This window comes from Manis javanica, chromosome 17, assembly GCF_040802235.1.
Source record: "Manis javanica isolate MJ-LG chromosome 17, MJ_LKY, whole genome shotgun sequence".
NCBI classification, from domain to species: domain Eukaryota; kingdom Metazoa; phylum Chordata; class Mammalia; order Pholidota; family Manidae; genus Manis; species Manis javanica.
Window position 1 is genome coordinate 8,454,666 of NC_133172.1, and position 22,303 is coordinate 8,476,968.

The 22,303-nt window shown below is 49.9% G+C and overlaps 2 protein-coding genes across 2 annotated transcripts in view; one reads left to right on the forward strand and one right to left on the reverse strand.

The window, feature by feature from the left end:
* The window catches only part of ARHGAP35 (Rho GTPase activating protein 35), a 121,055-nt gene extending 116,108 nt beyond the window's left edge, over window positions 1-4,947 (reverse strand). The window contains exon 1 of the mRNA XM_037005006.2: window positions 3,869-4,947. The gene's annotated coding sequence lies outside the window, so the exon portion shown is untranslated. The remainder of the gene's footprint in view (window positions 1-3,868) is intronic.
* Window positions 4,948-13,358: 8,411 nt separating this feature from the next.
* Window positions 13,359-22,172, forward strand: AP2S1 (adaptor related protein complex 2 subunit sigma 1). The gene is made up of 5 exons (XM_017674672.3): window positions 13,359-13,515; window positions 16,768-16,917; window positions 21,146-21,259; window positions 21,594-21,653; window positions 21,844-22,172. The coding sequence occupies exons 1-5, from the start codon at window positions 13,513-13,515 to the stop codon at window positions 21,943-21,945; spliced, it is 429 nt and encodes a 142-aa protein (XP_017530161.1). The 5' UTR covers window positions 13,359-13,512; the 3' UTR covers window positions 21,946-22,172.
* Window positions 22,173-22,303: the final 131 nt, after the last annotated feature.

The window sequence follows — 22,303 nt, forward strand, 5'->3', positions numbered from 1 at the left end:
GAAGGCCAAGGCTACCACCTCAGATTTCTGTAGCACCAATTCCATCATGAAAGCAAACGATGATGCTGGAGTTGGAGCCTCTGCTACCCTTAGAGGAAAGTCTTTGGAATATCAGCCACCAGTTTAGGAAAAAAAATCAGCCCTTTGTTTTTCTGTCTCATCTCTTCCTTATTATGTAAACTTAGACTTTGGGCATGCAGAAACTTTCTATGCGGCCAGCAATGTTTAAAACACTGGAACACAAATTTAACCAGCACTGCATACCAAGTTGTTTTCATTCTTAATTAACTGTCACTTCTACATTAAGAATAAAAAATAATTTATACCAACATGGGGAACATAAACTCTAAATTCAAAAAATTACTTGTGATTCTCAAGGACAAAAATCAGAAATAAACAGAAACCAAAAAATGAACCAAAATACTTTAAGTCAATAAAGACGAAGACACACACTATAAATAATTAAAATTTCCAGACTCTGCTTGTCAGAAAATTTAAAGTCCTAAGAAGTGAAATGCTAAAGGAGCCATATGGTCTACTACTTACCCTGCCCTTCCTCCCTGTCACACAGACAAACGCCCTAACGTTTGATGAGTCAAAGGTCCAATTCTGTACATGACAGTAAATGTTTTTTATTTCAAATGTGTTCACACAGAACTATTTCTAAATAAGTGCTGAAGTAAACAAAGTTTGATCATAGCCCAGTTAAGAAATAAAGTCCTTCCAGTAAATGCTCCTTCACAGCTGGACGGCTGCTTTAATATGCAATTGCCCTAGGCCACAGGGGGAAAAAAATTCGGCTTTTGATTTACTTATATATAAACCCAGAGCATGCAAAAGGTTCCCTCCTCCAAGTTAAGGCAGGAAAATGTTTAGTAAAATCCATTTTCTGTAAAAACTACCTCTTCCTCCCAATGAATTTCCTGAATGAACCCCACTCCCAACATAATACTGCCTAAGAAAATGGCTCAAGGAAAGGTAACTAAGGTACATTTCCCAAGTAGCAAGACCAAAAATTCAATCATACCAGCCAGTTTCTGGCAACCCTTTCTTCCTCTACCAAATCACCATCACTCAAAAAGCTTGGGGACTGTCAGGGCCCACCCACATACAACTTGTGCACCAACAAGCCCTGCCCCCAATCCAGCAAGGATCTGCCCAGAGGCATTCGGCTCCTGTGGCTGGGAGCGCCTGCAATACCAGAGGGCAGAAATCTGAGTGATATTTGGCACTCTCTCTTTCAACAAACAACCGCAAAGTGCTTTCAAAACTCAGGCCCTCACTATTTTGAAGACCAGGAAGCTGAAGCTTTCCTGGGATAGGGGTGAAAAAGAATTAAACCCACCCTCCCCCACCCTTCCCAAGGGTCACACTGCAAACCAGAAACCATCAGAGAAGGTATGACCAAGTATGACTATAACCCCTGGTGGGACTGGGGAGAACTTGAGAACTGGCACTTCTCCAGCCAGGGGTAAAACAAAAATATGACTTGTCATCTTTGGGGTGGGGGTGGAGGAGAAGCATGCACACTCTTGAATTCTCCCAAGGGGTGCTGGCTTGGAGGTGGAAATGGGGAGAGGAGGTGGAAATGGGGAAACTGTCTTTTTTACAGTAGCTAAGAGGAGGAAGGAGGGAAAGTGAGAAAAAGAATTGTGAGCAGCTGCACTCTACTTTTCTGAAGGACACAAAGCTGCAAAGCCCAGGGAGCTGAACGGCCTAGGGAGCAAAATGAAAGTGGGAAAGAAAATGGGGCAATGAAAAGAAATCTACACTCCCACCACCAACCTTGGTAGAAGTGGGGATATGGGGGAGACACTCCCAGACTCCAGAGAGCAGTAACCAACCCCCAACCCCCACCTATTTACCCAGATCTCACAGTATCCCTTGAGATAAAACCCTCAGGGTCAGGGTGCTGAGAGAATCTGCAGCCTAAATCAGAGCCTAGAGAGTCCTGGGTCTAACCCCCTCCCCTCCAAAGCTGAAGGATGCACACTGCAGGAAGACAGGCCTGAGGAGGGGAAGCTCTCAATGGGAAACCAGTGGGCCAAGGGCGGGGAGCTGGGAGAAGCCAGTCTGACAGTAATTAAATGGGAAGAGAAGGAGCCTGACAGGATACAGGGGGGAAAAAGGTGAAGGGGAAACAAGAGACTGCGCAACAGAATTGGAAGAGGGGTATTAAAAGGAATGGAATCTATCCAAGAACTAACGCAGCTCCAAGAGGGACGCAAACGATGACAGGAAGGGCTTGTTGAGAAGACTTCTGTAACATTGGGCTCAACGGGGGAAAGGACAACTCATAAAGGTGTTGAGAGACAGGACAAAGGGAGAAAAGGTACAAAAAAGGAGAGGGTGGAGGTGGAGAGCTGAATCAAAACCGGGAGGGGAGAGCAGGTCAGGTGGAAAACTTAGAATCGAGAGAAGTGGGATGCAGCTGTCAGACTCGACCTAAAGAGAACACTCCAAGAGGGGACAGCATTAGCAAAGTTAAAATGGGACCAAAAAGATGAGGTGGGCAAGTGGACAGCTCCAAAAGGAGCAGAGCTGAGAGAAAAACATCAGACGGGATGGGGTGAAATTGAAGGGAAAAGCAGGTGCAAAAAGGATTCAGGACAGGTCTGAGAGATGCAGAGTGGGAAGGGAAGGTGGTGTGAGGTAAAGGGCATGTGTTAAGGCCAAAATGGGGAGGAAAGGACTTGGAGCAAAGCAGAGGCTGGAAGCAAAGCTTAAGCAGAGATGAACCGAAGGGGAGACAGGTCAAAAAAAGGGGGAGCAAACGAATGGAACAGTTCAAGTGCCAATGAGAAGGTGGGGGAGAAGAGTAAACCGCAAGGTGTTCTGGGCAGAACTGGGGCCTGCAGGGCAGCACTGAGGCTGCGAAGAGGCTGAGTTAGGGAGAGGTCAGAGAAGTAAGTGGCAGAAATGAGAGAGCTGCAGGGTCAGAAAAGGGGGAGGAGGCTGCTTCATAGAAGGACAGAGTCGGAAAGCAAGCAGATTGGGGGCACAGCAAGATCTAAGCCTGGGAATGGGCAGAGCGGGGAGGCAGTAAGGGCTGAAAGAGAGGAAAGGCTCTGAATGGCAAATGCGAGCAAAATCTGAGACGGGGAGGAGGCAAACGCTGGGCCCCCTGCATCGGAGTTCGAGGAGGGGCGTGGGGGGGGAAGGGGACTGAGCTGAGGCATGGAAGGGTCGGAGAGCCCAGAGGCATTTCGAGGGTGCAGCAGGTTCTGTGAGTAGGCAGTGGAGCCCAAGAGGGAGATGGAATTACGTCCAAAATACCTGGGGGCAGCAATGCCAAAACGGACCCGCTGGTCCTAGAGGGACAGCTCCTAGGGGTGAATAAAGGAGGGTAACAGTGGGTCAAGGCAGGGACAGCTCTGAAAGGTGGTGGGAGGGCAATAGAAGAAGAGGCAAAAGGGTCATGAATCTCAAAGTGGGGGTCCAGATTTAAGGGAAGCAGAAGGGTCACTGAGGAGGTAGATCCCATGAGCACTGCAGAGTCCAGAAGGAATGGAGGACATTACTGAGGGGCGGAAGAGGGAAAGGAAAGGCGCAGAATTGGGAGCAGTGCGGCTGCAGGGGGAGGGGGGGTACCGAAGAAGACAGAGATCCGAATGGGTCGGAGGGTGAGGGCAGATGCGGGGACCGCAGGACCGGGGAGGGCAGGTCCGAAGGACAGGCGGGTTCCGCGGCCGGGCCACAGCGCGAGCCGGCGGGGCCCGGGGGGCTGGGGGGGCCGCTCCCTCCCCTCCCCCCTCCGGCTCCTCCATTGTTCGCGGGCTCCCGGCCCCGCCGTCCCCGCCTCCCCCTGGACCCCTCAGCGGGGCGGCGCCCGGCCTCGCCGCCGGGGCCCGCGAGCTCGCGCACTCACCAGCTGGGCACCTTTAGCGTGGCCCCGGCCTCCGGGATCCCGGCAGCGGGGACTGCGGCCCCAGCGCCATGTTCTGCTGCTCCGCGTCCAGCGGCGGCTGAGAAGGCGGCGGCGGCTCCGGCGGCGGGGGGCCTGGCGGACCCTACCTCGCGGGATCCCTCCTCCGCCTCCTCCACCTCCTCCTCCCGCCGCGCCGCGGCTCTCCCTCGGGGCGGGGAGCGGGGAGGGGAAGGGGGGAGGGGCGGGAACCAGGAGGAGGGCGGACCAGCCTCGCTCTCTCGCTCGCTCCCTCCCTCCTTCGCAATGGCGGCCGCGGCACCTCCTTCCTGCGGCCGCCGCTCCCGCGCGCGCGCCCCTCGCTACTGCGCGTGCGTGGCGCGGGGACCGCTGCAGGGGGATAACGGCTCCTGGGCTCGCGCCGCGAGAGGCTAACCGGCGCTGTGCAGGAGCGAAGCGAGAGCGCGTGCGCGCCGGAGGGGATCACTGACACCAGCGCGGCCAGGGGCTAAAAACTGGCGCGGAGAGCACAATGCGCGTGCCTCCCAAGAAAATGCTGCTACTGCGGCGGCTGCGGCGTGAGACGCAGTACCAGACGACCCGCGACCAGGCAGAGGAAATGGGGTGGGCAAGTGCGCGTGCGCGGGAGGGACTGCCATCCGTCGCATCTACTGGCTCCAGGCAGAGGGAGTGGCCCGCGGGAGGTGCGCGCGCCCTTGCGCGCGTCAGAAGTAGCCGATCCCCCCTCCTCGTGCTGGCTCTCGGAGAAAGCGAGAGAGGAAAAAGCGTGGCCCGGCTATGGAGGCGGGGACGAAGGGCGCGATCCCGCTCGCGCGGGACCTGACCAGCCAATGGGAGGCAAGGGGAGGTGTTTTTTTTTTTTTTTTTTTTTTTTTTTTTGCGGTGCACGCCGCAGCTCCCGAGATAACGGAGGAGGAGGAGAGGCGCTACGTAACGTGAGGCGGTGAGGCGGGGCTGAGGAGGAGGGAGCGCACCTAGCAAGGGAGTTAATTGGGGAGCATGAAGAGGCGTGTCCCGCCCCAACCCAATCTGAGCTTCGCAATTCTTCGTCCCCTGAAGAAGGGGCGGGGTTGGGGAGCGCGTGCTCTTTCCCTTGGCAGGGGAGAAAGTCTGCAGGCTTCGTGCGTGTTAATAAAACTGGCTCTAGATACTGTGATCACCCGATTCCCAGGAGAGGGACCTGGTCCTGATCCTGCGTCCAGCCCTGGCCTCCAAGTCAGTATTGTGCAAATGACCTAAAATTAAATGTCAGTGTGGGCGCCTGGAGGGGAAATAGTGATGAGAAGGGGCGCTGCGGTAACCCTTGAGTTCTTCTGAATTTAAGAGGGGTTCCTCTGGGACCCCTCCGGAAGTACTGAGAGTGGAAGATCAACGTTTTGGGCGCCAGGTCAATATTCATGGAATGTGTAAAGAAAGGCTATGTTTCCTATTGCATTTTGCATCTCTTTCCTCAGTTTCTTCATCTATAAAATGGGATAATCATACCTCCTTCATAGCGTTGCTGAATTAAATGAGTTATATTTGTAAAGCGCTTTAAATCATTCCTTGCTAAACAAGCGCTGATAAATAAAACTACATGCTCTCAATTTGAAAACACCCCCATTAAGTAATGGTTTTCTGAAGTTTAGCATTTTTGATGCATGAAATCGGATTTTTAGATGTTAATGGCAGTTTTTAAAAGTTTGTTTTAAATGCGGTGGGCCAAACAAATCAACTATGTGGGTCAGATTTTCTTTAGGTTTCCACTGTAAACCCTGGTTTGTAAGTGATTTTGAGATCACATGAGGGAACACTGGATTCCCCCACCTCAGATTAATGTGTCTTTATAACTCCAAAGCATTGTTCCAGGCCCTTCCAATCTTGGGAAATTCGTGAACTGACAGGACCTAGCAGAGAGAAGACCAGTCTCCCTCCAGACCTACATACCCCTTTTTCCCTGTTTTGGAGCCACTCTACTCCACTTTATCCTTCAATTCTCATCTTGAAGTCACTTCCTCAGAATGGCCTCTCAGATTTAGCCTGACCTCTTCATTCTTTGATAAAAATAGACACTTTATGCTAGGCAACATTCTAAATCACCTTAAACATATTAACTCACTTAGTCCTCACAACAGTTACAGTTATTGTTCTATTCAACTAAGACACAGAGAGGTTACACAGCTAGTAAGTGGCAGATTTCAGATTCAAACCTAGACAATTGGGGTCAGGTAACTATTATTAGAAATCTATTATTTCTTCATAGCACTTCATCAGGGTTCAAAGTTATGTATTGGTATCACCAAAGGTGAACCCTTTGAAGGCAGGGGCATTGGCTAGTTCCTGAGTCTGGCAAATAGCCCACAATAGTTGGTAAATCTAATGCTAAACGGAGGGGATGGCAGGCAATGGCAGCATGGTAGCCAAAAAGACACAGATCATGTCCAATAACTAACTCCCACCCCTCTTTCAGATGTTGGCTCAGATGTTTCCTTTTGCACGGCGCCTTCCCTGACCCACCAGACTGAATCAGGCACCCCTTCTAGGCTTCCAGTTCCTTTGGGTAGTCCATCCAAGCCTGACCACCCTGGCCCAGTTCTGTCTGGTGATAGGTCTTTCTCTCCCACCAGAATGTGAGTCCCATGAGGGCAAGACTGGGGCTGTCTCCATCACCATTGATGCCCCAGCACAGGTCAAGGCACACAGCAAGGGCTCAGGCAGTGTTTCCTTGGATGAACAATTGGAACCATCAAGGAGGGCCTTCCTAGCTCTGCAAATCTTTGCAGTGCACAAGACAGCGGGTGTTAGCTGAGCAAGCCAACCACAGGAAACAGGCTTCCCTGGAGGCAGCCGCCCCCACACCCAGCTAGCCTCCACTCCAGTATAAATAAACAACCGAGTAAACAATTAGCCAACAGAGAGAAGTGCCGACTGCTGGGCCTGGGCCGCTGTCAAGATTTCCCAAGCATCACCCTAGGGGCCCAAATGGCTGGGACTGGAGGTCACATTAGCTGAAGAGTCAGGATAGGTACTAGGTGGGGCCTGCATCAGAGAGTTGCACAGCTAGGAAAATCCACAGAAGAGTTTTGCAAACAAGATGAGGGTGCTAGAGCATATTCTCTATACATTCTTCAGAGTCAGAAAGAGGCAGAGAGGGTGGGGACCAGGTCTCCGCTTGACCAAGTAGTCGTTGAGCTCACAGCGCCGCCTGTAAACCTAACTGAGGCAACTGCAACTCGCCGATGCTGCCGGAGAGATGTCAGAGAGGTGAACTCGGCCGCCATTGGCCAGAAGGGCAGCCAATCACAAGGAAGAAACGGGATGTGGGGATGCTTGGATTCACTGCAGAATCCCAGCGCGGGGCCAGTGTTTGACCCGCAGAGGGCATGCACTAAATATCTGATGGAAGGACGGATCCTTTCAATTTCTATAAACTTTAAAAATGGAAATATAACATGCAAACCGAGAAGTGCACAAACCACAAATGTACAGCTCGATGAGCATTACAAAAAGAATACAACCCTGGAACTAGCACTCATAAACAGAATAGGAGCAATCTCTCAGAAGCTCCCCGGTGTCCCCTTCAGGTCATTCTCCTCCCCCCACGAGAACTGCTTTCCTGATTTCTATGACCGTAGATCGTTTTGCCCCCCGTTTATATAATTTATAAAAATTATTTTAAAATTTTTAAATATTTTTTGTAAGTGAAATTATACAGTAAGTGGCCTCTTTTGATCAACATTGTTAAATTCATCCACATGTAGATGTAGGTTGCTCATTCTTGGTGTTCTGTAGTATTCCACTGTGTGAATGAACCACCATGTATTTATCCATTCCACTCTCAGTGAGCATCTGGGTAATACCACTTTTTGGCTATTATAAATAGTGTTGCTATGGACACTCTAGAGCATATCTTTTGGTAAACATATGTACTCATTTCTGCTAGATATGTACCTAGGAGTGAAGTTGCTGGTCCCCGGGAGGGTATGCGTTCACCTTCCCCAACCAGTTTCCCAAATGAATGTAGCCATTTACATGCCCAGAATTATGTATAAGAATTTCAACTGTTCCACCTTATTTCAAACACTTGATATTGTCTGTCATTTTAATTTTGACCATGCTCATGGCTGTATAGTGGTGTCCCCTCGTGGTCTTAATTTGTCTTTCCCCAGTGATTAATGAGGTTGAGCATCTTTCCATGTGCATGTATGAGCCATTGAGTAGCATCTTTTGTGAAGTTCAAATATTTTACCCATTTTTCATTGCTATTTATTTATTTATTTATTTATTATTTTAAATTACGCAATACATGAATTTCTTGTCCTTGCAAAAATTTAAAATACTCAAGATGTGGTATTCTTGGACAACCCAACCCCATCCCACTTGACTCTCCAGAAATGCGCTCTCTTCCAGACCTGTCTGGAAACTTACATGAATGCAACACAGTACAGTGGCTCAAGGCATCGATCCTGGAGCCAGAATGACTAGACTAGAATCTCAGCTCCCCTATTTACAAGCCGTTTCAACTTGGGAAAGACACTCTGGGAAAGACTCTGTACCTCAATTTCCTCATCTTTAAAAATGGAGTTGATAATAGGAGGATCTACCTCACAAGGTTGTTTTGAGATTTCAGTAAGTGAACTGCTTAGAAAAATGGCTGGAGCATAGTAAGCACTATATTGGTGAGAGCTACTACTGAGTTGTGAAGTTGTTTTGTTTGGGATTTTTAATAGAAATTATGTAACATTTTTATTGTGGTAAAATACAAATAACATAAGATTTACCATACAGCGACTTCCAGGTATACAGTTTAGTGGCTTTAAATATATTCACAGTGTTGTTCAACCACTATCCATTTTCAGAATTTTAACTTATACCAAATGCAAACTCCATGCCCACTAAACAGTAACTCTCCTTTCTGCCTCCCTCTCATGCCCCAGCCCCTGCTAAGCTGCATTCTACTTTCTGCTTCTATAAATTTGCCTGTTCTCAGTCCCTTATATAAGTGGAATCATACATTTGTCCTTCCATATCTGGCTTATTACACTTAGCACAGTATTGTCAAGGTTCATCCATACTGTAGCATGTACCAGAACCTCATTCCTTTTCAAAGTGGAATAATATTTCATAGTTCATATGTGCTACATTTTGTTTATGAATTCATCTGTTGATGGACATGTGGGGGGTTGACTCTTGTGAATAATGCGGCTATGAACATTGGTGTCCGAGTATCTGTTTGAGTCCCTGCTTTCAATTCTTTGGGGTAAACACCTAGAAAGAGAATTGCTGGATCATATGGTAATTTTATGTCTAACATTTTTGAGGAACTGCCAAGCTGTTTTGCACAGTGACTGCATGATTTTATATTCCCACCAGCCAAGTATGAGGGTTCCAAGTTCTCCACATCTTGCCAACACTTATTTCCTTCTTATTCTTGTTATTCTATTTTGGTTTTAATAATAGTCACTAATGGTTGTAAAGCAGTATCTCATTGTGCTTTTGATTTGTGGTTCCCTAAAGATTACTGATGTTGAGCATCTTTTCATGTGCTTATTGGCCATGTGTATAAATTCTTCGGAGAAATGTCTATTCAAAGCATTTTGACCATTTTTTAACTGAATTGTTTTTGTTGTTGCTGAGTTGTAGGAGTTCTTTACATACATTGGGTATCAATCTGTTATCAGGTCTGTGATTTGCAAACATTTTCTCCCATTCTATGGGTTGTCTTTTCACTGTCTTGATAGTGCACAAAGGTTTTTAATATCAATGAAGTTCACTTTATTTTTGCCTTTATTGCTTATGCTTTTGCTATTATATAAATCATGTACATTCTAAAAAGAAAAATGTGGCAGACATTACCTCAGCCAAATGATCAAACTTAACATCACCAAGGATGAGATAAAGCAACGTCACCTGCCCCAGAAGGAGTCTCTGAGAAGGACACAGCATCCCTTCTGTGATATGCCTGCCCCAAAATGCCAAACCTGAATCTAATCACGAGGAAACACCCAACAAACCCAAACGAAGGGACATTTTGCAAAATAACTGCTGTGAATTCTTCAAGAATGTCTGTGTCTTGAAATATGGACAAGGCAAGGGGACTGTTCCAGATTAGGGGACCCTAAGGAAACGTGACGACTAAATGCAACGTGGGATCCTGGATTGGATTCTGGAACAGGAAAAAAAAATTCTACAAGGACTATTACTGGGATGATCAAGGGTATTTTAATATGGACCTACACTAGATAATAGTGTAGTATTAATGTTAAATTTCCTGAACGTGACAATTGTATTGAGATTATGGAAGCCATGTCCTTGTTCTTAAGAGGAACATGTTGAAGCATGGAGCCTTTTGGGATGAAGTAGCACCACGTGTGCAACAAACTTAAAAATCGTTCCAATAAATACATAACTAAATACGAGGGGGTGGGGGGAAGAGGGAGAGTGTAAACATGGCAAGATCTCAATAATTAGTGCATCCAGGTGAATAATATACTGGAGTTCATTGTACTTATATTACAACTTTTTTGTGGATATGAAAAATTTTCTATATAAAAAGTTGGGGAGATAAATCAAGAGGAAAACCAAATGATACAATATGTAGGTATCACTCTGCAGCTTTGTTTGTGTCTCCAACAATGTGTCTTAGGGATTGTCCATGTTAATGCTTGGAGATCTCATTCATCTTACCTACTATATACTATTTTGTTGTGTGACTACATATGGATGAATTGACTTTTCTCCTATTGTGGCATATTTTCTCTCTTTCCAATTTTCCCCTCTGACAAGCATGCTGTAATGACATCACAAAGGAATCTTTCCAGGGTCCACACTGAAGTGAAGTGCTGGGACTGGTCCTTTCTGTTTGTATCCATGGCCTATCACCTCAGATTCCAAACTACCCAGGCCATGGGATTCCTATGGGCAGAGATAAAGTCTGCTCCCCTGCTTGGGCTCCCTGCCCCCACTCCCAACATCAGTCACTGCTGAGTTCATTTCCACTCATCTTCTGGTTTGGTCTCAAATGCCACTCCCTCTGGGAAGCTGTCCCTAACACTTCAGCTAGGCCTGGTGCCTCTGTTATAAGTGATTGTGGTAGTGGTAGCCAGGCCCCCAAGAAGGACTTCAGCAATTCTCATCCGGGACTCACATCTTTTCTTACACTAGATTGGGCTGATCTGTGTACCAGTAAGAAATTTCGTGAATGTTAGGGTGTGACTTCTGAGGCAAGGTCATAAAAGACACTGCAGTTTCTGTCTTGTCCCTTTTCAGATCATTCACTCTGGGGGAAAACAGCTGCCATGTGAGGACACTCACGAGTCCTCGCGGAGAAGTCCCCATAAGAAACTGAGGCCTCCTGCCAACAGCCAGCTCTAATCAGCTAACCCTATGAATGAGCCACCCGTGAGGCAGATTCTTCAGCCTCCATCAAGCCTTCAAATGACCACTGCCACGTGACAACCTTACAAAAGATTCCAAGCCAGAACCACCCAGCTAAGCAGCTTCCAAATTCCTGAGCCAGAGAAACTGCACAAGATAAGAAATATCTATTGTTGCTTGCTAAGTAATTTTTTAAATTTACGTAATGTCATTTAAGTCTGTTTCCCTTGCTACACCATGAATGCTGTCAGACAGGGACAGTGTTTTCTTGCTACCTCTTCATTCATTCATTCATTCAGCAAATGTTTATTGAGCGCCAGACTTGTGCCAGGCACTAGGCTGAGCACTGTAGACCAGGGCTGAGATGAAGGTAAGGCAAGCAGGTGCCCAGGGAACAAATGTTCAGGAGGTGCTCACTTTCATGCTCATGTAAAGGCTAGGTCAGCACCTAAGAGTGAGTACCTTTTTAAATTTTGCACCCTAGGCACCTTGTTTATCTCATCTTGGTCTCAACCCTGGAGAGAGAGCAGTGCACAAGGTATAAATGATCTCTGACCTCTTTTTGCCCTTGCAATGACTCAATAACTATGTGTTCATTAGCTAATTCAGTATTCTTCTGCAAATACTACACTTTAAATTTACATTGTTCTATGACATGTTTTGTTTTCGTTAGGGCAAATCCCCCCCTCAGTATCAGTAGTAATACCTTTCTTGAGTGCTTATCAATGCCATTGTGTTATAGGTGATAGAGATACTGTGAACAGACAAAGGAACCTGTCCTTGACAACTTACCACCTCTGGGTAAAATTGCAACATTTCCAGACTCTCCTGCCTGGCCTGTGCCTTTCCATATCAACAGGTGTTTCCAAGGGGTGGAGAAAAGGAGTCCATCTCTATATCAATAGGTAATTACCAGGGGGAGCAAGGGCTTATCTGGACCAGAGAGGTTGAGCGGGGTCCCCTTTTTCTGCAGCCGGGTCGGTAGAGACACGGATGAGCAGAAGTGATGACTGCTTGTAAGTAATGAACATGTTTCTCCCACTTAATTTCTCCCTTTGACTATTTCAGCTTCAAGGTTATTTTGTTCCAGGCTGGGAAGGTGTATGCCCCCCTGGAGTTACACCACCTAATGGGAGATCTAGACAACACACACACACACACACACACACACACACACACACACACACACACACACACACACACACACATGCAGACATCATACAAAATGATTAAAAGTTGTAATAAAGACCATAAAAAAAATCAAGCTAACTGCTGACCTAGAGAATTTTGGGAGAGACCCTTGAATGTAGGATCCTCTGTATAGGTCTGTGGAGGTGGTGTTTAAGTTAACTGGAAGAAAAAGAGGCCAGCCCTAGAATAAATGAGCAAGACCTTCCACAGAATAGCAAGCACTGAGGTGGGAAAGCACTTGGCGTGTTTGAACGGAAAGAAGACAAGTGTACCTTTGCACAGGAAGTAAAAGGAGCCCTACTACCTGATATATGTTAACAATGAACATTCATGATGTTAAATAATATTTGCTGAGCACTTACTATGCATCAAGCACTGTGCTAAGTACCTTGGAAATTTATTGAACCTTTAAAACAGCCCTACCAAGGTGACTCCTTAATCACTCCTGTTTTACAGATGGAAGACATTGAGTTAAGAAGTGAAGTTGCCAGAAATGCATAGCTAGGAAATGAAACGGCAGGATTTGCACGCAGTTCTCACTTAATGCTCTTAAACCACTGTCTGTCTCTCACAGGGAAACACTCAACGTATTTTTTAAGAAGCACTCAGTGAGCATGGACAGACATTTCTAGCTCCCCAACGCAGTTTTTTATTAAAAACTACTGTTCCCAGCACGCCCTCCTCGCCTTAGAGGGGTGGTGGAAAGAGGGCTAGCTGAACTACATCTCCCAGAATGCAACTCCCACTTTGCTGGCTGTCAAGCATGTTGGGAATTGCAGTCTTCTGAAGAGACGCTCACCTACAGCTCCCAGCATGCATTTGGATTCTGAACCGTGCAGTAGGGAAAAGGACAGTCGCGCAGCATGCTGGGAAGCGGGACAAGACTCTTTTCCCGGTTTGCTGCCCGGACGAGTGATTCCATTCTTGGGACTACAATTCCCAGCAGGCCGTGCGCGAGAGGGCGGGCAGGTTTGTTTGCCGGAAGTCCGCTCTAGCCGTGGGTCCCCCAATTACTGCCAGAGCCACAACCACCCAGTAGCCGCGGGAACTGCACCGCTGGGGTCCGGACAGGGGTCGCCATGGTAACGGGGGCGCGCCCACGCTGGGGACGGGCAGAGGGTGGGTCCAAGTGCAGGTACCCGAGGCTCGGTCGGGTAGTGACAAGCCCCCCTGCGGCGGTGCGATGGTCTGGGCCGGGCGCGGGCTCTCGGGGTTGGGGCCGATGAAAGGCCGGGAAAGGGGGGAACTGAGCGGTAATTCTCCGCGCGGGAATGCACGGGGGTCTCGAGGCTAGGGGGCATTGGAGACCAGGTGCCGAGGGGAGAGGGCTATACGGGAGGGAAACAGTGGGGATGACTGGGGGTTTTGAAACGGAGGCAACTTGCGAGGCAGGATCTCAGAGGTGAGGAGAAGGGACTGGAAGTAGGGAAGAGGCATCCAAGAGGAGGGCTCTCTGGAAGTGTGCCAGGATAGTTGGAGAAGAATGGGAGACACTGGGATGGGAGAGACGGGGTCTCTAGGGACAGGAAGGTGGCATTGCAGGCCGAGAGGGGGACGGGGGGTTGAAACGGGCAGAATACAATTGATAAGAGAATTTCAAGGGGAAGGGACTGAGCCCTAAAAGTAGGCAAGTAGGGAATGGGGCTTTAGAGTCATCCGTGGGGACAGTGTGCTGCCAAGGGGAGAAGGCTCGGAAGTAGGGAGTGAATACTACTGCGTGGGGAGGAATGGAACGGGTCTTCCCAAGAAGAGAGGACTTAGGGGGATAGGGAGTAGGCATGGAAGCGTTAGAGATGGGGATGGAGTTTTTGGAGCAACGACTGGGCACGGGATTTGGCACCCTAACCCCCTGGCTGCTGCTTTGGACCATAAGAAAGGATTCTTTGGGCAGGGGCTGGGAAAAGAGATGAATGGGGATGCGTATCAAACAGGAGAAGAGTCTCCCCAAGGAAAAGGGTCCTTGGAGGCAAGAGTTACCTTTGGAACAGGGCCTTGGAGTCAGAGAAGGGATGTCCCAGTAAAAGTTGTACGAAGGCCTGAGAGGGGATTGAAACCAAGAAAGTAGAAGTTAAAAGGGAACAATGCCAGGGGTGAGGGCTTTGAGGACAGGGAAGGTCAGGGAGCATCCAGAGGGGACATCAGAGGGGTGCTGGTGCAGGAGGGAAGGAACTTCTCAGGGTGCATTCCCTGAGGTGGAGAGATTCTAAATGGCAGGAGAAACCGGAAGAGGTGTCTGAGGGAATTTGGGGGTGAGAGGCAAAGCTGTCCCTCAGCCCTGTAGGCTTGCCTCTGACTCTTCTCGCTATACGCCATGCGTGTACCTTGGCTCTGCTCCCAGGCTGTGGCCGCCTGGCATGGCTTCCCCCTATGCCCTTTCCCTTCCTGCTCAGGACTCCTGTTCTGCTGGGAAGTAGTTTTCCCTGGCTCAGCAGAAAGGGGTTCTTGGAAGGAGAGTGTAATATCCTGTTCCTGTCCAGCTTGGTTGGTTGGGGGGTGGGTGGCTTATGTAGAGAGTGAGGCTTAGGAAGAGAGAGGACCGCCATGAAAGGGCAGAGGCTCCCACAAGTAAGGGGATCCAAGCAAGGCCTGTGGGAACTCTCAGCTCTTTGTGGTTGCAAGGCTGCCTTTCACTGAGCCTCGGTTTCTTTATCTATAAAATGAGCATAAGCACGCCTGTCTCAAAGAGAATTGGATGCAAAGGCAGGTGTCCTAGTTGGGTGAACTTGGGCCCTGGTTTTCTTAAAGCTGAATGATGATGAATTACACTAGTAATAAGAAGTAATACTTATCCAACACTTGGTATGTGCTAGTCTCTGTGCTACACCCCTTGTGTTGCTAACCCATGCAACCGTCTGATGAGGGAGGTACTCTCTTGTCCATTATACAGAAGGGAAACTGAGGTCCAGAGAGGTTAAGTGACTTGCTCATGGACATATAACCAGTGGTACTAGGATTCATTCAGATTTGAGAGTCTGTGTTCTTAGCCACGTGGTCAAATGCCTGTCAGTCACAACAGCTAATTTTAGTGAGTGCTTAGTATGTACCGAGCGCTCTGCTAATCGCATCTGGCATTAACTCATTTGGTTTTCACAGTTGCCCTCTGGCAGTTGACCTGGCATTTAAGAAACAAAAACAAATTTCCTAGCCTCCACTGATGGTAACTGCAGCTGACATGGAGCGCGTAATCAGAGCCAACCACTGCTCTGGGTACTTTTCATATACTGTTACCTCCTCACCACATCCTTATGAGGCCCTATATTCTAGATGGATAAACTGAGTCACCAAGCAATTAAGCCACTTAAGAAGTGGCAGGTGCTCTGGGAACCAGTTGAGCAGTCCCTGAAAAAGTTAGACAGAGTTACCATACGACCCAGCAATTCTAGTCCTAAGTACATACACAGGAGAAGTGAAAACATATATCCACATAAAAGGTTGTCAGAAATGTTCATAGCAGCATTATTCATGATCACCAAAGAGTGGAAATAACCCAAATGCCCATCAGCTGATGAATGGATAAACAAAAAGAGGTATATCCATACAGCAGAATATTATTCAGCCTGAAAAGGAATGAAGAAACTGACTCATACTATAACATGGGAGAATTTCGGAAACACTATGCTATGTGAAAGACACCAGATGCAGAAGGCCTCGTATTGTATGGGTCTATTTATACGGAATGTTCAGCATAGGCCAATCCACAGACCTGAAGATTAGTGGTTGCAGGGGCTGAGAGGGAGGAAGGGAGAGCACCTGCCAACAGGTGGGGTGTTTTCTTCTGGGATAATGAAAATATTCTGCAATTAGATAGGGGTGACTTTTGCACAGTTGTATGAATATACTAAAAACATTGAAATACATCATTTTTAAATGGGTGAATTTTTTAAACTTAGTAAGTAAAAACAGGAAGTGGCATTCAGACCAAATAAGTCTGAAACACATACATTTATGTAATGTGCCAGCCAGTGAACCATGTGTAAAGCCTATTTAACCTACAAAACCCACCGTGACAGGGTGGGTGTTCTAAGGAAACTTGTTTTGCCAGTGGGGAAACTGAGGCATAGAGGGGCAGATCATTTTTCCAAGATCTGGCAGACACGAGGTGGCGGAGCCTGGGGCTGGGGACCCTGGAGCCAGCTGCAGAGCTGGCCAGTGGAAGAGCAGTCATTGCTTTGGGGTGCTGGAGGGGCCTGCGTCTGAGTGTGTGGCCAGGCGGGCTGGAGGCGGAGGCCTGTCTCCCCAGCTGGGAGGTGTGGTGGGGCTGTCGGGCAGGGTCACGTAGCCCTGGCGCTACCGTCCCTGCCCCTCCCACTTTCTCTTCCTCCCACTGCCCCCAGATCCGCTTCATCCTCATCCAGAACCGGGCGGGCAAGACGCGCCTGGCCAAGTGGTACATGCAGTTCGATGATGACGAGAAACAGAAGCTGATAGAGGAGGTGCACGCCGTGGTCACTGTCCGAGATGCCAAACACACCAACTTTGTGGAGGTGATGCCCCCCTCACTGTGACCCATGCCTCCCTCACTCCCTGGCCTCCTTTGGCCCCTGCCCAACCTCTGATTGCAACAACCCCTCAGACCCTCCTTCCCAACTGTGTTCATTCACCCATTGCTTGCTGTCTTCCTTGCCTTTTATTGTGAAAATTTTCAAATGTACAGATTCATACAATGAGAGAAGTTGATTGAAGATCCACACATCCTCCCGACACCCCCTCCACCCCCAGATTTAATCAGCATTGATATTTTTTCTTTTGGCCTTTTTTTTGGTGTGTGGGGGGCTGAAGAATTTTTTTCGATGCCTTTTGAGAGAATGGTATAAGGAGCCATCCCTTGCTGTAGTGTTTTAAATTTAGGTATAGAAATCATGACAGTATAGCCCTGAATATTTCAGGATGCAGCTCTGAAAACGGACGTTTCCTTTTATTACCACAATATCGTTATCAGACTTGCTACGCTTAGTCATCCTGCCGCAGTATTACTCTATTGCCATTCAATATTTCAATTCCCCCAAGTCTTCCGAGCTGAGTGTTCAGAGCTAGTCAAGCATTTTGGATTGCTATGTCTCCTTGGTCTCTTTTAATCGAGAAATTTCTGCCTTCAATTCCCACATCATTAGCCTGTTCAAGGGACAGGCTAATTGTCCTGTAGAATTCAACAAGTAATTATCAAGGGTTAGCTGTGGGCCAGGTACTGTTCTAGACACTGGGGTACAGCAGGGGACGTAAAGACATAGTCCCTGCCCTTGGAGAGCTGACACACTTGTTGGAGGGAGACTGGGAGTGAAAATAGAGCATATCAGGTGGTGACAGGTGCAGGAAGAAAAGGATGGGCTAGCGGGGATGGGCGCGCTGGGGTTTGATCAGGATGTCTTCATTGAAAAGGTGACGCTGAGCCAAGGCCTCCAGGAGTAAAAGGAACTGATATCTGAGCGAGGAGCAGTCCAAGGCCAGGGAGCAGCAGGGGCAAAGGCCCTGAGGCGGGGGGATGCCAGAGCACTCCTGGACTAGCAAGGCCAGCGTGTCCCAGCTGGATTTAGCCAGGGAGCAGGTGGGAGCAGGTGAGGTCAGAGAATTAACAGGGACACACAGAGCCCTGGGGGCCACGGTGAGGACATGACTCTTACTCCGAGTGAATGGCAGTCACAGGAGGTTTTGAGCAGAGGAGGGTGTGAGTCGACTCAGGGATCCCTCAAGGGGGAAGGGCAGAATGGAGGGGACTGCCAGGGCCCAGGTGGGGGACGCTGGCGACTGGGAGTGGCCGGAAGCATTTTGGAGGCAGAGCCTGCTGAAGGACCCAGGACTGGATGTGGCGTGTGAGAGCAGGACAAGCCAGCAGCGACATCTAGATTTTGGGCAGGAGCCACTAGGAGGGGAGCGCTGTCAGTGCCTAAGGACTGACCTAGGCGGAGAGCAGGGGGTGGCGGTGGGGAAGGCTGCGCACATGGGGGGCACCCAGATCCGCAGGGCTCGCTGGGGCGGTGAGAATAGACAGAGAGGAGAAGAGGGGCCATCTCTAGAGGGAGGAGATGAGGAGGTGGAGAGAAACCAGGAGATCTGGGCACCCTAGCAGCCCAGAGGAAAGTGTTTCTGGAAGGAGGACAGGATTGGCCGCCGGAGGTGACCCGCAGAGGTCACTGGTGGCCTTGCTGGGAGCGGTCCGGTGGGGTGGTGGGAGCCGGGCAAGTGGGCCCAGGAGAGGAGCGGGGACATCGGGATGCTGGCTGTCCTGGGCACCCTGCTGCCATGCAGTTCCGGGTCCTACGCCAAATGCTGGGAGTGACAGCACCTGAGGGACCGGTGAGGGTCTGTGAGGCCCAGAGAGCCAGGAGCAGCCAGAAAGGCTGGCTAGTCAGATGAGAACATCACAGGGGGCCTCACCCTCCTATCTGAGGCTCCTGATCCAGGCCCACTGATTCACTTGTCCATTCAGGCATCTGTGTGCCAACCATTCCTGTGCCTCCCCTGTGGCCAGCCTGTGCTCGGTTCACCGTGGGGTCTGAGACCGCCCTGTGAGGGACACAGACCTGTCCCTAGACAGTGATGAACTCGAATGGGCGAGGCCGGATGGAGCAACTATGCAGAGGAGGGCACCTGACTCAACCTGGGAGTCAGGGCGGGCTTCCTGGAGGAGCGGACACACTGGGAAACGAGAGAGATGATCCGACCCCCACTAACATGAGAATCATGAGGAGAAACCTTAGGTAATGACAACATTGGGATCAGGGCAGGCTTCCTGTTGAAGGCACCCTGTGAGGAGAAACAGGATGAGCAGCCAGCTGAGAAGCCGTCCAAACTTTCTTCCTCCCGATTACTCCCTAGTGCACACTCCTTAGCACCAGTATTCACTCCCCATTGCCGTGGTAACAAAGGATCACAAACTTAGTGGCCCCAAACAACACAGATTTGTTGTCTTATCATTCTCGAGGTCAGAAGTCCAAAACTGGTCATCAGGGCTGTATTCCTTTGGGAGGCCCGGGGCAGAATCTGTTTCCTCACCTTTTCAGGCTTCTAGAGGCAGCCTGCGTCCCTCGGCTCGTGGCCCCTTCCCCATGGCAAAGCCAGCGGCGTGGCTTCTTGAGTGCCCTCCGACCCACGTGCTCCTGCCGCCTCCTTCCCTTATAAGGACTCTTGTGATTATACTGCGCCACCCCGATAATCCAGAATCATCTCCTCATCTCAAGGTCCTTAACTTAATCTCACCTTCACAATCTCACCCTTTTGCTGTGGAAGGTCACATGGTCACAGGTTCCAAGAAGTAGCATGTGTGCCTATTCCCGGGGATGCCGGTCAGTTGGCTGCAGCACCTATTTGGTGCCCAGCCCTGTGCAGGGCAGTGCTGGGGACCTAGAGGTGACAGCCCCAGCCCTCCCTGGACAGGGCCACCTCGAGTGGTCAGGACTGGGACGGGGGTGTCCGTGGTCGGGGGAGTTCAGCCTGGGGACCCGCCACAGCCTGTGGGAAGAGCCTGGCCTGAGGGTGTGTGGCAGGAGAAAGCCTGAACGTCTGGTCCTGGGAAGCCTGGAAAGTTGAAATTGAGGCAGAGGTAGAAGCCAGGTGGGTGGCAGCAGGGAAGGGAGAATTTCAAGAAGAGGAGAGTGTGGCTCGGTGTCAGACGTGCCAAGGCCACACCAGCTAGGGCAGTCAGTCCGGAATGCCTCCAGATAAAGCTTTCCTGCCCTCTCGCCTCCTGTCTTGGACCCTCTCCTGCAGAGCAGGGGTCTCCAAACGTTTGATCACATTATCCTTATCAGTTAAAAAAAATAGAGTTTGCATCCTGATACATGCTTAGTGATCCATGGGTTATGTGCAGGAATTACTGTAATAATGTTAGAAAACATACTCCAAGTTAGAAATTAGCGGAAGCATGAGCAGGAAGAAAAATGAGTAAAAATCAAGAGCTAATGTTGGCTTTTGCCACCAGATGGCGACACACCCACACCCATCCACCCACCCAGCTGTACACAGACACACACGCATACAAACCCCCAACTGTACACACACACACACACTCAGCTGTATACAGACTCACGTAGCTGTGGCCAAAGACAGTGTGCCTTGCAGGCCAGTATGCATATCCGTAGCTGTGTCTGTCTGTCTCCTTATTTACTTACACGTGCATGTAAAATTAGAATCTGCATCCTCCGATCCATGGTATTTATTCCTGGGTTGTGTGTGTCTTACTATAGTAGCATTTATGTCTCTATTACAGTTCCAGTAGGGCAAGGCTGGAATTCCTTGGGTTCCAAGGGGTGACTGTGCACTGCCCAGTCAGAGCCTGTCACACAGTAGGTGTCCAGGCAGTGTTTGTGGAATGAGCAAATCAACTAGTCCCAGGCTAAGAAATCTGACTCTCTCCAGAGACAACAGGGAGCCCCGGAAACATGGGATGGGTGCCAGAAACCCCCCAGCCTGCCTCTCACTCTCCCTGGAGTGCTCATCCTTCACATCTCAGTTCAGATGCCCCCTCCTGCAGGAAGCCCTCCCTGCCCACTCTGGGGATGACTGAGAGTGACTCTCTCTCCCCTGGCCTGTAAGCCCCAGGAGAGGGGGAGAGCCAGGCCTGTCTCCACCACCACTGTGTCCCCAGCACAGGACCAGCTACTGAGCAGGGCGACAGGGACCATGCATGGGATAAAGGGCTAAATATTTTGGCTCCACTCTGCCCAGCACGCTGGGTCCCAGGCATGCCCTGTCACTGACAGTCTCTCTGCCCCACAGTTCCGGAACTTTAAGATCATTTACCGACGCTACGCTGGCCTCTACTTCTGCATCTGCGTGGACGTCAATGACAACAACCTGGCCTACCTGGAGGCCATCCACAACTTCGTGGAGGTGCGTAGGCGGCGGCGTGATGGGACTCCGTCTCGCCCCACCTCGCCGTTCCTCCTCTCCTGTATCCGCTCCGGCCCACTAGTGTCTTTGTGCCACCAGCTGTGTCCATCTCGGTCTCTGTCCGTCTCTGCCCGTCTTCCTCCCGCTGCATCAGTCTGTCATTTTCTGTCGTCATCGTTGATCTTGTCTCTCTTTCTCACCGCCTCTGTCCTCCCTCCCTCCCAGGATCTCCCGCCTCCTCCCTTTCTCTGGTTTTTCCCCACCTCTTTCTGATGACCTTTGTTCCTGCCTCTGAGGGTCTCTCATCTCTTACCATCTCTGCCTTCCTCCCCAGGTCTTAAACGAATATTTCCACAATGTCTGTGAACTGGACCTGGTGTTCAACTTCTACAAGGTGGGCTCCTGGTGCAGACGAGGAGGAGCGGGAGGGAGGGGAACCGGAGCCCCTGAGCCACCGCAGCCCCTCTGCTCACGCCTGGTGCTAGCTCTCGGGCATCAGAGCCCCCAGCGTCCGAAGCTTGGACCAGCATCCTTGGGGTCCCTTCTCCTACACCAGGGTCTCCTCATGATCCCCCTTCACTCAGGTTTACACGGTCGTGGACGAGATGTTCCTGGCTGGCGAGATCCGAGAGACCAGCCAGACGAAGGTGCTGAAGCAGCTGCTGATGCTGCAGTCGCTGGAGTGAGCGCGCCGGCCCTCTGGCCTGCCTGCTCGCCTCCCCGGCAGCCCCCCTTCGCTGCCCAGGAGAAAAGGCACCCAGCTGGGTCCGGGCTGTGCGGGAGGAGAGTGCACCCTACCGCCTCTGGGCCCCAGCTGTGGGTGGAGGCTGCCCTGCGTGTACTGAGTAACTGTGTCGTGTGGTGCTGTGCGTGCATGCGTGGAGCCCCCAGTAAACCCGTGGTCCTGCCTGGCCTTGTGTCTTTGAGTTCTTGTCTCTTTTCCCTGGGAACCGCAGGCATGCAGGACGCCCTGCCATCAGCGTGTCTGTCACCAAACTGTCTTCATGCTGAGTGAGGCAGGGGCCCAGGTATGGTCACACCTGC